The 12,778-nt window shown below is 39.3% G+C and overlaps 1 protein-coding gene across 1 annotated transcript in view; it reads left to right on the top strand.

Annotated features, from left to right (window-relative positions):
* The window catches only part of psat1 (phosphoserine aminotransferase 1), a 53,620-nt gene extending 46,688 nt beyond the window's left edge, over positions 1 to 6,932 (top strand). Inside the window, exons 8-9 of the mRNA XM_043712634.2 lie at positions 488 to 625; positions 819 to 6,932. Coding sequence (XP_043568569.2) covers positions 488 to 625; positions 819 to 924 — 244 coding nt within the window. The 3' untranslated portion in view covers positions 925 to 6,932. The remainder of the gene's footprint in view (positions 1 to 487; positions 626 to 818) is intronic.
* Positions 6,933 to 12,778: the final 5,846 nt, after the last annotated feature.

The raw sequence follows: 12,778 nt of genomic DNA, 5'->3' as shown, positions 1-12,778 counted from the left end.
GTAAAGAACATTTCCACTTGTCCCTGATAACTTTTCATAATGTCCCCAATCTTGCTCCAAAGGAACACAAATGGTTTAATATGAGAGGAATTATGAATGGTCCTGGATATTGTGCAAACATTCCACTTCTGACACTTTTTAAATATAATGGAGGGAAGGGCATAGAACTTTAACTGAAACAGGCCATTTGGTTCTTTGATGCTGGTCATTGGAGCTGATCATGGTTGATTCTCAGATTCTGCCCTAAGGACTTTCTGCTGTAATATCCTGGGGTTAAGCTCAATCGGTCGCTGACAACCATTTTCCTTTCATGTCTCCAGCCAGTCTTCTCCATGTCATTTCCCCCCCCCCCCCCCCCTCCCCCCTCCCCACCCCTGCCATTGACTTCAATTTGCTAAGGTTCCTTGATGCCATGCCCCCTCAAGTGATACCTTGACATCGAGAGGTGTCATTCTGAACTCTGCTCAATATTTTGTTTTCTTCTTAGGAGTCTACCTGCTTCAATCTACAGAAGTAGAATGAATATTCCATTCCGCATTGGAAATGCTAATGGGGACAGTATTCTTGAAACTGAATTTCTTGACAAAGCTGCTAAACGCAACATGATATCATTAAAAGGCCACAGGTAAATCTCTCAGCACAAATTATATAACTTAGTGGAACTGTGATTCTGATATTTCTTTGGGAAGTCTTTGGGAATTCTGTTTAATAACTAAGGAATATGCAATTGTGTAAATGGGTCTCTTTCAAAGGCAGGATCTGATGTTTATTGTATGTTTGTATAAATAGCATTAATTCCATATGATCTGTTGTGCTAGGTCTGTTGGTGGAATTCGTGCTTCCCTCTATAATGCTGTAACAGTGGAAGAAGCTCAAAAACTCGCAGAGTTTATGATCGACTTTATGAAGGAGCATCATGTGTAAAATATTTGTGTTTTGGTTTTAACATTGCATTGTATTTCTGAAATGTAGACCTCTAGGTTTTCAGGAGATGCTGGAAATATTCAGCAGATTTGGTGGCATTGGTAGAAAAATGATTTTTGATTTAGCATTTCTGGTTATAGAGAGTAGTTGGAATATTGCAGAACTTTAATCTTACCGAAAAAGATGCATTGTCAAAGCTTCCCTTCTTGCGCTTATCAGGATAATTGACTAATTTAAAGGAAAATAACAATTTTTGTATGAGTGTGCTGATTCGTAAAGTGTTGCCATGGAGAGTACACCAAATTATAGTTCGTTGTCTGTTAACTGCTACATTTGCTTTAAATTTCAAACCAGACAGGTTGGTTGACGATGGCATTGCCCTGAGAACCATTGACTCTCAAGTCAGCAAAATAAGTGACACTGATTCACTGGATCATTTTCTCAGGGCAGTGTCTTGATCAATCAGTCACTTCATCTCTTTGAAGGTTAAATTAAGGTTGGTGGCAAACAGTCAACCAACTATTAATTGGTGAACTTTCTCTATGGCAACACTGCTACCAACCATCATTCTCTCTCATGCCGTGTAAATATTGGTTTTCCACTTAAATTGATATTCTTACAAATTATTATGGTAATTGCAGTACAAAAATCTTTGACAAAATGTCTTCTCTGAGAAAACTCAATTTCCAGTTAATATTGATTTTGATAGTGGATCATTGACCTTAAACAGTCTCATGCTTTACAGCCCTGCAGAACATTTCCAGCATCTTTGGCTTTGCTTTAACGTGTGTCTTGTTGGTGAAATACATCTAAGATTCTTTAATCATTTATAAATCATACTATATTAGTCTTTTTTTAATTCTGGCACACCTGAACTATCTATTCAGGTTATCACTCTCTGTGATAAACTACAATTTTTAGTGGAGGAACGACCACTGAATTAGCCAACAACCAATCTCATTACAAAAGCTTTTTTTTAAATATAGTCTCTCCCTTCACACCAGGCTCTCCCAAGTAAAGCTAACTTTCTAACTGATTTTGTGGCTATTTGCAGGGAAAGTGGTGGTTGCACAATTTGCAAGTAAAATTAAAGCCTGAAGAATATGGATAGAATGTAGCTTTGCTCTACATTGTAGAGCTGATCGGATATCCTGGCATTTCACATGGACCTGTATTCAGAGTTCAGAAGAATGAAACGTTTAAAATTCTAATTGGGCTGGATATAGGAGATGCAGGGAGGCCGTTTGCTGTGGTTGGAGAGTCTAGGACTAGGGGACACAGTTTCAGGATATGGAGTAGAACATTTGGGACTGAGATGAGGAACAGTTTCTTCGCTCAAAAGGTAGTGAACCTGGGGAATTCTCTACCGCAGAAGGATGTGGAGGCCAAGTCACTGAATATATTCAAGAATAAGATTTTTCAATTTAAAAGGCCTCGAGATAAGGGGATAATGGTATTGAGATAGAGGATCAGCCATGATCACAATGAATGGTAGTGCAGGCTTGAAGGACTAAATTGCCTACTACTATTTCCTAGGTTTCTATATTCAAGGCAATGAAATCAAAGTAAAGATAAATATTTTCACACTTTTTTTTGCATTGTTTTTTTTATTGCCTCAGCCTAGCCATTTATGACAATCTGAATCATTGCATTTTGTTTGGCATAACATTGAACTTAGCTTCTAGATTAATTACAAAAACCGTCTTTTATGTTAGAATTTGCTGCCAGGCAGTCAAAATGCAAATGAATAACTGTATTTTAAGGAACCTGAAGTTTGACATTTTCCATTTTGAACTCCTTTGGTACTTGGACAAACTTAGTTTGCGATTTCTGATAAACCATTCTTGTGGTTCGTCAGATTGTTGTTACATTCCCTTTGCCCAGCAGTGGTAAACATCTGCGTTTGCTTCCCGAGAGGGTGGTGGATGTGAAGATGGTCACTGATTTCAAAGGAAAATTAAAGGAACGTTTAAAGGACATGAACTTTCAGGGCTGCAGGAATAGAGAAGGGGATAGTGTCTGATTTGAATCACTGTACAGAGACTGAGTTGACCAAATGATGACTTCTGTGCTAAGGCTCCGACTAGGGCATTTTAACTATACACAACATGAAAGGTGTACTGTTGGTCCTACTTAGCATTAACCATACATAATTTAACATCTAATCCAATGACAACTTGTAGCAGAAATTTAAGTAGTGGATAAATATCTTATTTAAATGGTCAAGTAGAATGAGTGACTCAGTAATTTAGCAAAAGCATTTTTTTTTAAATATTACCAGAAATTTATAGAATGACCTGAACTTTTAATGTTTAGAACAGATGAAAAATGGTCATCTCTTTCAGCATGATCTGCAAAAGAAAACTATCTTTGGACAAGCAGTTCCTGGAATTATTGTGATAAACTATTTTGTAGCATATATGTGCTCCAATGCACAAGTATTCTTCAGCCAAGTAGCTATCCTGAATGCATTCTGTGATTTGGTATATGCTGTGTCTTGACCACCTGCTGGTGATTGCTATTTCACTGTCAGTGAGAAATGGCAGCTAAATGGCTAAGAGTCAAATTATTACATAAACTCAAACATGTCTTGTGGTTAGTTGGTGGTTTGTGCCCATAACTAGGCCCCTGATTTAAATCAACGGGCAAGATAATTAATATTAGCATGATACTTTAAAATATAACTTGGAAAATGTTGATGGGCTTGAGGGGATGTCTTTCCCTTGTTGGTGAATCCAGAAATAATCTCTGAATAAGGGATCAGGATATGGAAGATATAGACTGTAGGGAAATAGATGGTGACATCTTGCAAAATGTCCAGATTACAGAGGAGGAAGTGCTGGATGTCTTATAATGGGTAAAGGTGGATAAATCCGCAAGACCGGATCAGGTATACCCAAGAACTCTGTGGGAAGCCAGAGAAGTGATTGCTGCGCCTCTTGCTGAGATAGTCAATAGTCACAGGTGAGGTGCCAGAAGACTGGAGGTTGGCAAACGTGGTGGCACTGTTTAAGGAGGGCGGTAAAGACAAGCCAGGGAACTATAGACCGGTGAGCCTGACCTCGGTGATGGTCACGTTGTTGGAGGGGATCCTGAGGGACAGGATGTACATGTATTTGGAAAGGCACGGACTGATTAGGGATAGTCAACATGTCTTTGTACATGGGAAATCATGTCTCACAAACTTGATTGTTACTTCTTCAAAAAAACTCAGAGGATTGATGAGTGCAGAGCAGTAGATGTGATCTATATGGACTTCAGTAAGGCATTTGACAAGGTTCCCCATGGGAGACTGATTAGCAAGGTTAGATCTCATGGAATACAGGGAGAACTAGCCATTTGGATACAGAACTGGCTCAAAGGTAGAAGACAGCGGGTGGTGGTGGAGGGCTGTTTTTCAGACTGGAGGCATGTGACCAGTGGAGTGCCACAAGGATCGGTGCTGGGCCCTCTACTTTTTGTCATTTACATAAATGATTTGGATGCGAGCATAAGAGGTCCAGTTAGTAAGTTTGCAGATGACACCAAAATTGGAGCTGTAGTGGACAGCGAAGAGGGTTACCTCAGATTACAACAGGATCTTGACCAGATGGGCCAATGGGCTGAGAAGTGGCAGATGGAGTTTAATTCAGATAAATGCGAGGTGCTGCATTTTAGGAAAACAAATCTTAACAGGATTTATACACTTACATGAGGGGCATGGATTGCGTAAATAGGCAAAGTCTTTTCCCTGGGGTTGGGGAGTCCAGAACTAGAGGGCATAGGTTTAGGGTGAGAGGGGAAAGATATAAAAGAGACCTAAGGGGCAACTTTTTCATGCAGAGGGTGGTGCATGTATGGAATGAGCTGCCAGATGAAGTGGTGGAGGCTGGTACAATTGCAACATTTAAGAGGCATTTGAATGGGTATATGAATAGGAAGGGTTTGGAGGGATATGGGCCGGGTGCTGGCAGGTGGGACTAGATTGGGTTGGGATATCTGGTCGGCATGGACGGGTTGGATCGAAGAGTCGTACAGCATGGAAACAGACCCTATGACTATGACTGTCAGCCATTTTAGGACTTTATTCTAGGAGTTGTGGGTCTCTGAATTCTCGTATTCCAGAGGGCTGGGGCATCTCAGTTCCTAAATATACTTGGGACAGATCAATAGAGTTTTGTTTTGGATATATGGAACTGTGGTGAAGAGAGAGATCAATCAGTGACTACACTGAATGATAACCCAGATTGGAAGGGCTAGGAGATCTATTACTTCTCCAATCTCCTATGCACTTTTAGACTTTCCCAGTCCCCTACCCCGCCTCGCCAAAGAGGTTCATTCCTCTGTGTCTTGGCAGCCTTTTTGTTTCTCTGAAGATATTAAGTGTTTTTAAGGAAAATTTTAGTGGCATAGTTGGATGAAGTTTGTGACAAGGAAAATGGTTTTCGTCATGAATGATTAGCATTTGGAATGCTTTTCCTGAGCATGGTTGATACAGATTTTGAAGGAGAGAAAATTGAAGGGTTAAAAGAAACAGATTTATTAATTTGCAAGTAGCTGAATATTTGTACGCATCTATTAATTGTAGATTGCTCTGCTCTGAATTTTAAACCTTGAATACAAGGTGCACATCACATGGCCTTTTTTTTTTAATTTTGGTTTCTCAGGCCTCTTTCCAATATCTCAGAACTACCTCTTATCTGAACGTTATGGAAATTTTATGCATTGGTTGGTGGGTAGAAGCAGAAAATTGAGGCAACAAGCAGTGTCCAAGAAATGAATAGACTTTTTAAAAAATTGTGTGTTGGCCTCACTTTGAACTTTTGATTTATGGATATTAAAACCACTACATTTTGCACCAATGAATAACTTGGAAAATTAAATAACAACTATAATAATGAAGACTTATTTGATTTTTGTTGGGGATTTAATTCAGTTAATTACCTCCGCATGAAAACTGAGTGAGAAAATATGGAACTATCAATGTATTACTTGATAGCCCATTCATACACCCACAGTCAGATTTTTCACTAAGTTGTATCATCTCTGGAGAAATTTTAAAATTGGTTCGAATGTTCACATCTGGAACCCCGATGTACTGACCAATATTATTTTGACTGACTGGAGGGGAAATGGGACAGGCAAGATTCTCACTGGGGAAAAACTCAGCAGAGCCGTTTGAATTACTGAGTTTAAACATGCCCTGTTCTTGCTATTTCAAGGGCTGTTACCCTCAACGTGAGGGTTTGAAATTTAAGGAGTCACCTTTAAATTCAGATGACACTTAAACTGACCTAGCATGCCCTTCAAGAACATTTATGACATCTTATTTTGCCATCCCCACCACCTCTCTTAACTCCTCTGCATTCGCTCATTGCATATTGTATTTTCAACCTCCAGTACTGGCTGAATAGGTGTTTCCTCCAACCAAATATTGGAACATCAAAAGCCCTTGGGTACAGGTCTCATTGCAAACTCCATTCCTGAGCCATTGACTTCATCCCTCTCATTGAGCAGTGTTTAAGACATGACTGACTAAATGAATGAATCTGACTGTTTGTTTGCACTCTTGGCTTCTTCTTGGCTTCTCAGTTGGCGTGTCCAGCTACATATCTATGCCATCCCCGACTACCACCATCTCTGTGACATGTCTAGTCACATGTTTGACTGGAAGCCCTCATTTCAGATCTTTGTTACCTTGGGACTCGCCTGTTATAATGCTCTCCTGACTATCTTCCATTGAGCTTCTACTCTACCAAAACTCTGCCTTTCAAACATGACATGTTCACCCATCACCTCTGTTTAGTCTCACTGAACTCTCTTAGCATAAAGTTCAGGAAAGACTTGATTTTAAAAGGCTGAGTTTGCAGACTAACAGTAGAGGGCACAGATCTAATAAAGGTTAAACAAAAAATAGGGCTTTAATTTCTTATATTTTGTCACAACATAACTAGATTATAATTTTTTAGTTGATTGTCTTATTGTATGTATGAATATATGAAATTACATATTAAAACATTTTAAACAAATTTTTGTGGGTCAAAAATGTTTTCTTGTGTGAAAGTGGAGGAGTTATTGAATCCAATGTTTATGATTTAACTATGTACAATATAAGTTTGCTTAAGTTTCAAACTTCAGTAACCACTAACTCATTTAACAACTTGAAATATGTTTAGCTTTACAAAAACTTAATTTGTTTTAATTGAATGAGGAAAATGCTCAAAAACCTTTTGATGAACTATCTGAAATCCAGAGAAGAAAGATGTTTTTGATAAAGTAAATGTTTTGCTTGTGATTGAAAAAAGAGCAAGTGAGAGGCAGCAGAGAACATGGGCCAGTGGTGGACAGGACTGTTTCCTGATCTACAGGCATTAAGCCATGTCATTTTGTGCAGGCACAAAGCTATAGAAGTGCCCACTCGCTGATATGAGCAGTTGTGTAACACTGATGGATACTGAGTGCTGAACATGTATGTACAACTGTTCCTGGACTAAGCAGATTCACCATCTGAAGACAATTTTTAAAAATGCTTATTTACAAAGTTAAAAATTTCTCAACACCAGGTTATACTATAAACCCATTCATATTCTTGCTTTTCCCCATCTCTAATCTCCTCGTTGACAACCTTTTAGATATCTGTGCTCCACCAATAGTTTTTATTCTTAAATGTCTCTGATTTTAATCACATCACTATTTTGAGGTGGCATCTCTAGTACAAAGGCTAGAATTGCCTTCCTAAATCTCTGTTAAGCCTTTCTACCTCTTTCACCATTTAAGATGTTCCTTTAAATTTAATTCAGATGAAATGAAGTACCACAGGAATTGGAGGCATTCAAAAGGCATTGGGATGGGTATATTTAAAAAGAAGAGTTTGGAGGGATATGGGCCAAATGCTGGTAAATGGAATGAGATTAATGGACATCTGGTTGGCATGGATGAGTTGGACTGAAGAGTCTTTTTCTCTGCTGTACATCTGTCACTCTGTCTCAACTCTAAGGTCTTATTTACCTGTCCTAGCATGTTGTCCTTAAATGGCTTGATGTCGAATTTTATTAAATGCTTGTGAATTGCCTTTGATATATTATTGTATTTAAAATATCATAAAAATACAAGTTGTTAATAGTTGCCACACAAAGCACATCTTTGTCCCTGCTTATACTGTTGTTCTTGTTATAAATATTAAGGAATATACAGGAATATATTGCTGATAAATAGTGATTCTGGAATGGTTTTGGGTTGATTGGCAAGGAGTAAACATCATCCCACTATTTAGGGAGGCAGAAAACTTGGAATTATAGACCTGTTGGCCTTCCATTGGTAATAGGGAAAATGCTAGAATCTATTTGTAAAGTTTGTGATAAATGTACAAACAGATAATAATCTGATTAGCCCAGTCTAGGTATAATGATATAACCCTACAGCATGGGAGCAGGCCATTCAGTCTGCACCACCCCTCCAAAACGTTTCCCTGTAACCCTGCATTTCTCATGGCTAATCCACCTAACCTACACATCCCTGGACACTATGGACAATGTAGCACGGCCAATCCACCTAACCTGCACGTTTTGACCATGAGAGGAAACCCACGCAGGCACAGAGAACGTGCAAACTCCACACACACGGTTGCCCAAGGGTGGAATTGAACCCGGGTCTCTGACGTTGAGAGGTAGTGGTAGTAACCACTGAAGCACTGTGGGATTTGTGAAATGAAAATTGTTTGTTGAACCTGTTAGAGTTTTGAGGTACTAACAAAATTCATGAAGTGGTAGTTGATGGATGTAGTACACTTGGATTTTCAGAAACCTTTTGATAAAATTCCCCTATGGGAGGAAGGGGAATCTACAATTGGGGATAACAGTCTGAGAACAAAAGTAATTTATTTAGAACTGAGATATTTCTTCACCCAGAGTTGTGAATCTTTAGAATTTTTGATCGTTGAGCTACGGATACTCGATCATTGAGTATATTCATGACAGATGATCATAGATATTTATATACTAAGAACATTAAGTGCTTTGGGTATTTTAAAGGAAGGTCAATTCTGGCAGATTAGCCTTGAATTAGTTGAATGTCAAAACAATCTCAAAGGAACAAATAGCTCCTTCTTGTTCTTAATTCTTATGTTTTTGTGTAACAGCCACCCTTCCCTCAACAGCCAATCCATCAGCAAGAATTCATTCAGCTAAAAAGAAATCAAAATTTAAAAGCAAAAGCTGTCTAGTGATGGGTAATTTTCAGAAATTTGTCTAAAATCTGCCTTCCAGAATTCCACACAAGATTGAAAATCTGATATAAACTGTAAATGATTTCTTCAATCCATGCACACACACAACCAAACAATTTGTGTCAATAAACTATCGAACCATAAATAAATTACAGATTTGGAGCCATTGTGTATGAATGTGCACCATATACCTTGCAAGTACTAATTCTAGAGAAATCTCTCTCGAAGTGAGGCTGATCTGATATAATCAGGATCTCCTCATCAAAGCCATCTTAATTAGTATTTTGCTTCCAAATAAGTCCTCCCTTCATTGCGAAAAGAGGAGCCGTTAATCTGCCAAGGACTGGATCTAACATTGGCCTAGAAATTCCACTGGGGACATGGTCGTTGCAGTAAGATAGATTGGAGTTGTGGGCTGGCACCATGCGGAAATTGCAATGCAGCTGAATTTGTTGGAATTGAATTCTCTGGGAAATTGAAAATTTCCTTGCAGCTGTTGCCTGACTTTGGAATCTTCCAAAAATATCCTGAACTCTGACTTCAATGAGCTGCAACCTTCTCACTTGAAGTTTAGTTACCCAGGAGAGGTAAGAGGAATTAGAGCCTATTCTGACTCCTGTGTTGCTATTAAAATGAACTTGACTCATTACTGACACCCACCCCATCCCCAGATACACCACCTTGGCCTGGTGTTTACCCCTCCTCCAGTTGCTGACTATGCAGGATCCAGACCTGATCCCATAATCTCTCTTACTCTTTTGTGTTTGTTCTTGCACTCTCACTCTCTCTCACTCCCAGCTCACTGCCAGTACTCTCCAATCTAAACAAACCCCTCCTTTACCTGACCTCTCATCCCATCTTAAGTGCCCATCTATTTACCTGCCACCCAACTTCTGACCTACCTGCCCCTACACACTCAGTCATATAAGCACCAAATCTCCCTTACCCATCTTGCACCAATGTCCCTCACCCATCCACTGACCAGGCACTGCTCTCTTAACTGTGTCACCCTCGCTCCACACACACACCCTTTCATAGTGACTGCAGAATGTTTAAACCACAGAATATGATGCTGGTGAAAGAGAGCATGTGGTTTCTGAGCTGATCTACTTTTTTGCTGACTGCAAACATTCCTGAATTGCTTTGTTACACAAAGCTCCTGGCCATGAATTAAAGAGCAGAACTGACCTAAATGTAAGTGTCTTTTGCTTGGCCATCAGGGTTGGTAATTGGGTTTCCAATCCTGATCAGAAAATCTGGGTCTGTTTCATAACAGAGGACTCTTTGTTTCAGTCTTAAGGGCTTAATTCTCTGCTATATTGTTGAGCTGAAGGATACAAGTTTGTAACATGGAAACTAATCAAAATTAAATCCACATTAACATAGGAGTCATTAATCTTCTCAACAGGATCAGTTATTGTCAAGGTATATTGCTTTTGTGCATCTACTGTATTTTGGTTACATACAGCTCAGTATGTATCAGAGTGGTGCTTTTGGAACTGACCCAGACCTATTATGTATGCAAGTCAGAAGTCTAGTAAATCTTTCAGGCCCTGTTGCCAAATTGCACAGTGTATGCTACAATCCGTTTCCTCCTGCACTCATCTTCAATAGAACCACCTACTGAAAGGAGCAACACAGCTTCACATTCTCAGTTAAATTTCACAGCAAACAGGTATGCCTGTTTTCACAGCTATCCCTCATTTACAGTCATTATCACTGTCTTTATCTTGTGCTCTGTACACACTCACCATCTCTCACCAGCAAGAAGGATCTTGCTCCTTTTTCCCTTTGGCACTAGCATTTTCCAGCTCCTTTCAGTTCTGAAGCAGAGCCACACTAGACTCAAAACGTTCCTTCTCTTTCTCTCCACAGATACTGCTTACATATAGAGTGATACAGTACACAATAGGCCCATTGAGCCTGGTTTCACATATTTATAACTAAGTCATTGCAAATTTTCCAACTAACCAGCAGGCCAAGCAAAAGTTTCCCTACACAGCCTGTGCCCAAGTCAGCCTCTTTAAGTTGCTATGTATGTGTGGGCATACAAATAGACTAAGAACGCACACATTTAAACAAACTGACTGCCACCACAAGAAGAAAATTAGGTAGCGCTTTGGTTACTGTTCATCCCCCTCCTAATTTCTTCCCCTCTGAATTATTTGATCTCGGTTTTCTCAGAACCAGTCATCAGTCTTTAGGGCTTCCAAAGCTATCTGGAAGTTTCCAGTACTATCCTATTTAGAATAACAAACTAGCTTGCCTCGGTCCTGCTTCCTGCTGCCTTACATATTGCACAGGGTAAAACTAATATGCATATGTACAAGCAGGCGTTACTGAATGACATTAGTTACACCAGCAGAGAGGGTGATGTGACACAATGCAATATATAGTGCACTCCTTCCCCACTTAAAAATAACTTTTTAAAAAATATAAAATGGCACAAGCATGTAATTTTTCAGAATAAAAAATGACTAAATTCACACCAGCATCTGATAATTGAACAGGTAGGGTTGCTTATTTGTTTCCAGTGTCATCATATCCGAAATGCTTACAATCGCTTATGCCAGAGTAACATACAAATAAGGAAAACCTTTTCCTTAACACCCTTACATGTTGAACAAAGTATCACCATCTGAAAAGTAGCAATGACAATAACAAATAAAGCAAAGAACTGTGAATCAAAAACAAATTTCTGTAGAAACTCAGCAGGTCTGGCAGCATCTGTGGATGTTTTTGATTCAGTGATCCTTCAGAACATCAAATCTGTGGATATTGGAAATCTCAAACAGAAATTGCTATAGCAACTCCGTAGGACTTCAGACCTTAAGACAGGTTACTGGACTCTAAATGTTAACTCTTATTCTCTTCATAGAGACTGGCAGACCTGCTGATCTTCTCTAGAGATGTCTGTTTTTGTCATCAATTTTTTTTTTTTCTTTTATATTTGAAGAGTTTAATTAAAGTTTCTTTCTTCTGCCTTGATATCTCCCGTTTTCATCAGGTTGATCTGGTTTTTCAACGTGAGGTGACACAGTGGCTAGCACTGCTGCCTCCCAGTGTCAGGAATCTGGGTTCGATTCCACCCTTGGGCAAGTATCTGTGTGGTGTTGAACATTCTCCCCGTGTCTGTTTGTGTTTCCTCCCACAGTCTAAAGACGTGCAGGTGAGGTGGATTGGCCACATTAAGTTGCCTGCAATGTCCAGGCAGGAGGAGTAGCCATGAGAAATGCAGGGTAATGAGTCTGGTGAGATCCTCTTCGAAGGTTCGGTATGGACCCCAAGATTTGAATGAGTCCTGATTCCACACTCTCGGGATTTTATATCTGACTGTCATGCTCTGAATTTTGAGTTTGACCATCAAGACGAGGTCTTACAGTACAGAATAGGCCCATTGAGCCTGGTTTCACAGTTAAAATGAAGTCACTGCAAATTTTCCATCTAACTGGTGTGCCAAGCAAAAGTGATTGGAATGTGTAATCAATTGATTTGTCTTATGGTTTCATGGTCTTAGTCAAGTACCCTTTGCTGGATTCTGGAATATTGGCAAATTTTTACAGAATTTTGTAATCTTTGCTTTCTTTCTCACTTTATTTTGGACTATCAGAGGAATTTAGATTAGAGGAGGTTTCAACTTTTCTCCCTTGG

The sequence above is a fragment of the Chiloscyllium plagiosum genome, unplaced genomic scaffold (genome assembly GCF_037043375.1).
Source record: "Chiloscyllium plagiosum isolate Xiang-an unplaced genomic scaffold, Cpla_swu_hap1 HiC_scaffold_2, whole genome shotgun sequence".
NCBI classification, from domain to species: domain Eukaryota; kingdom Metazoa; phylum Chordata; class Chondrichthyes; order Orectolobiformes; family Hemiscylliidae; genus Chiloscyllium; species Chiloscyllium plagiosum.
Note: the sequence above shows the minus strand (reverse complement) of the source record. Positions and strands in the feature narration are given on the sequence as shown.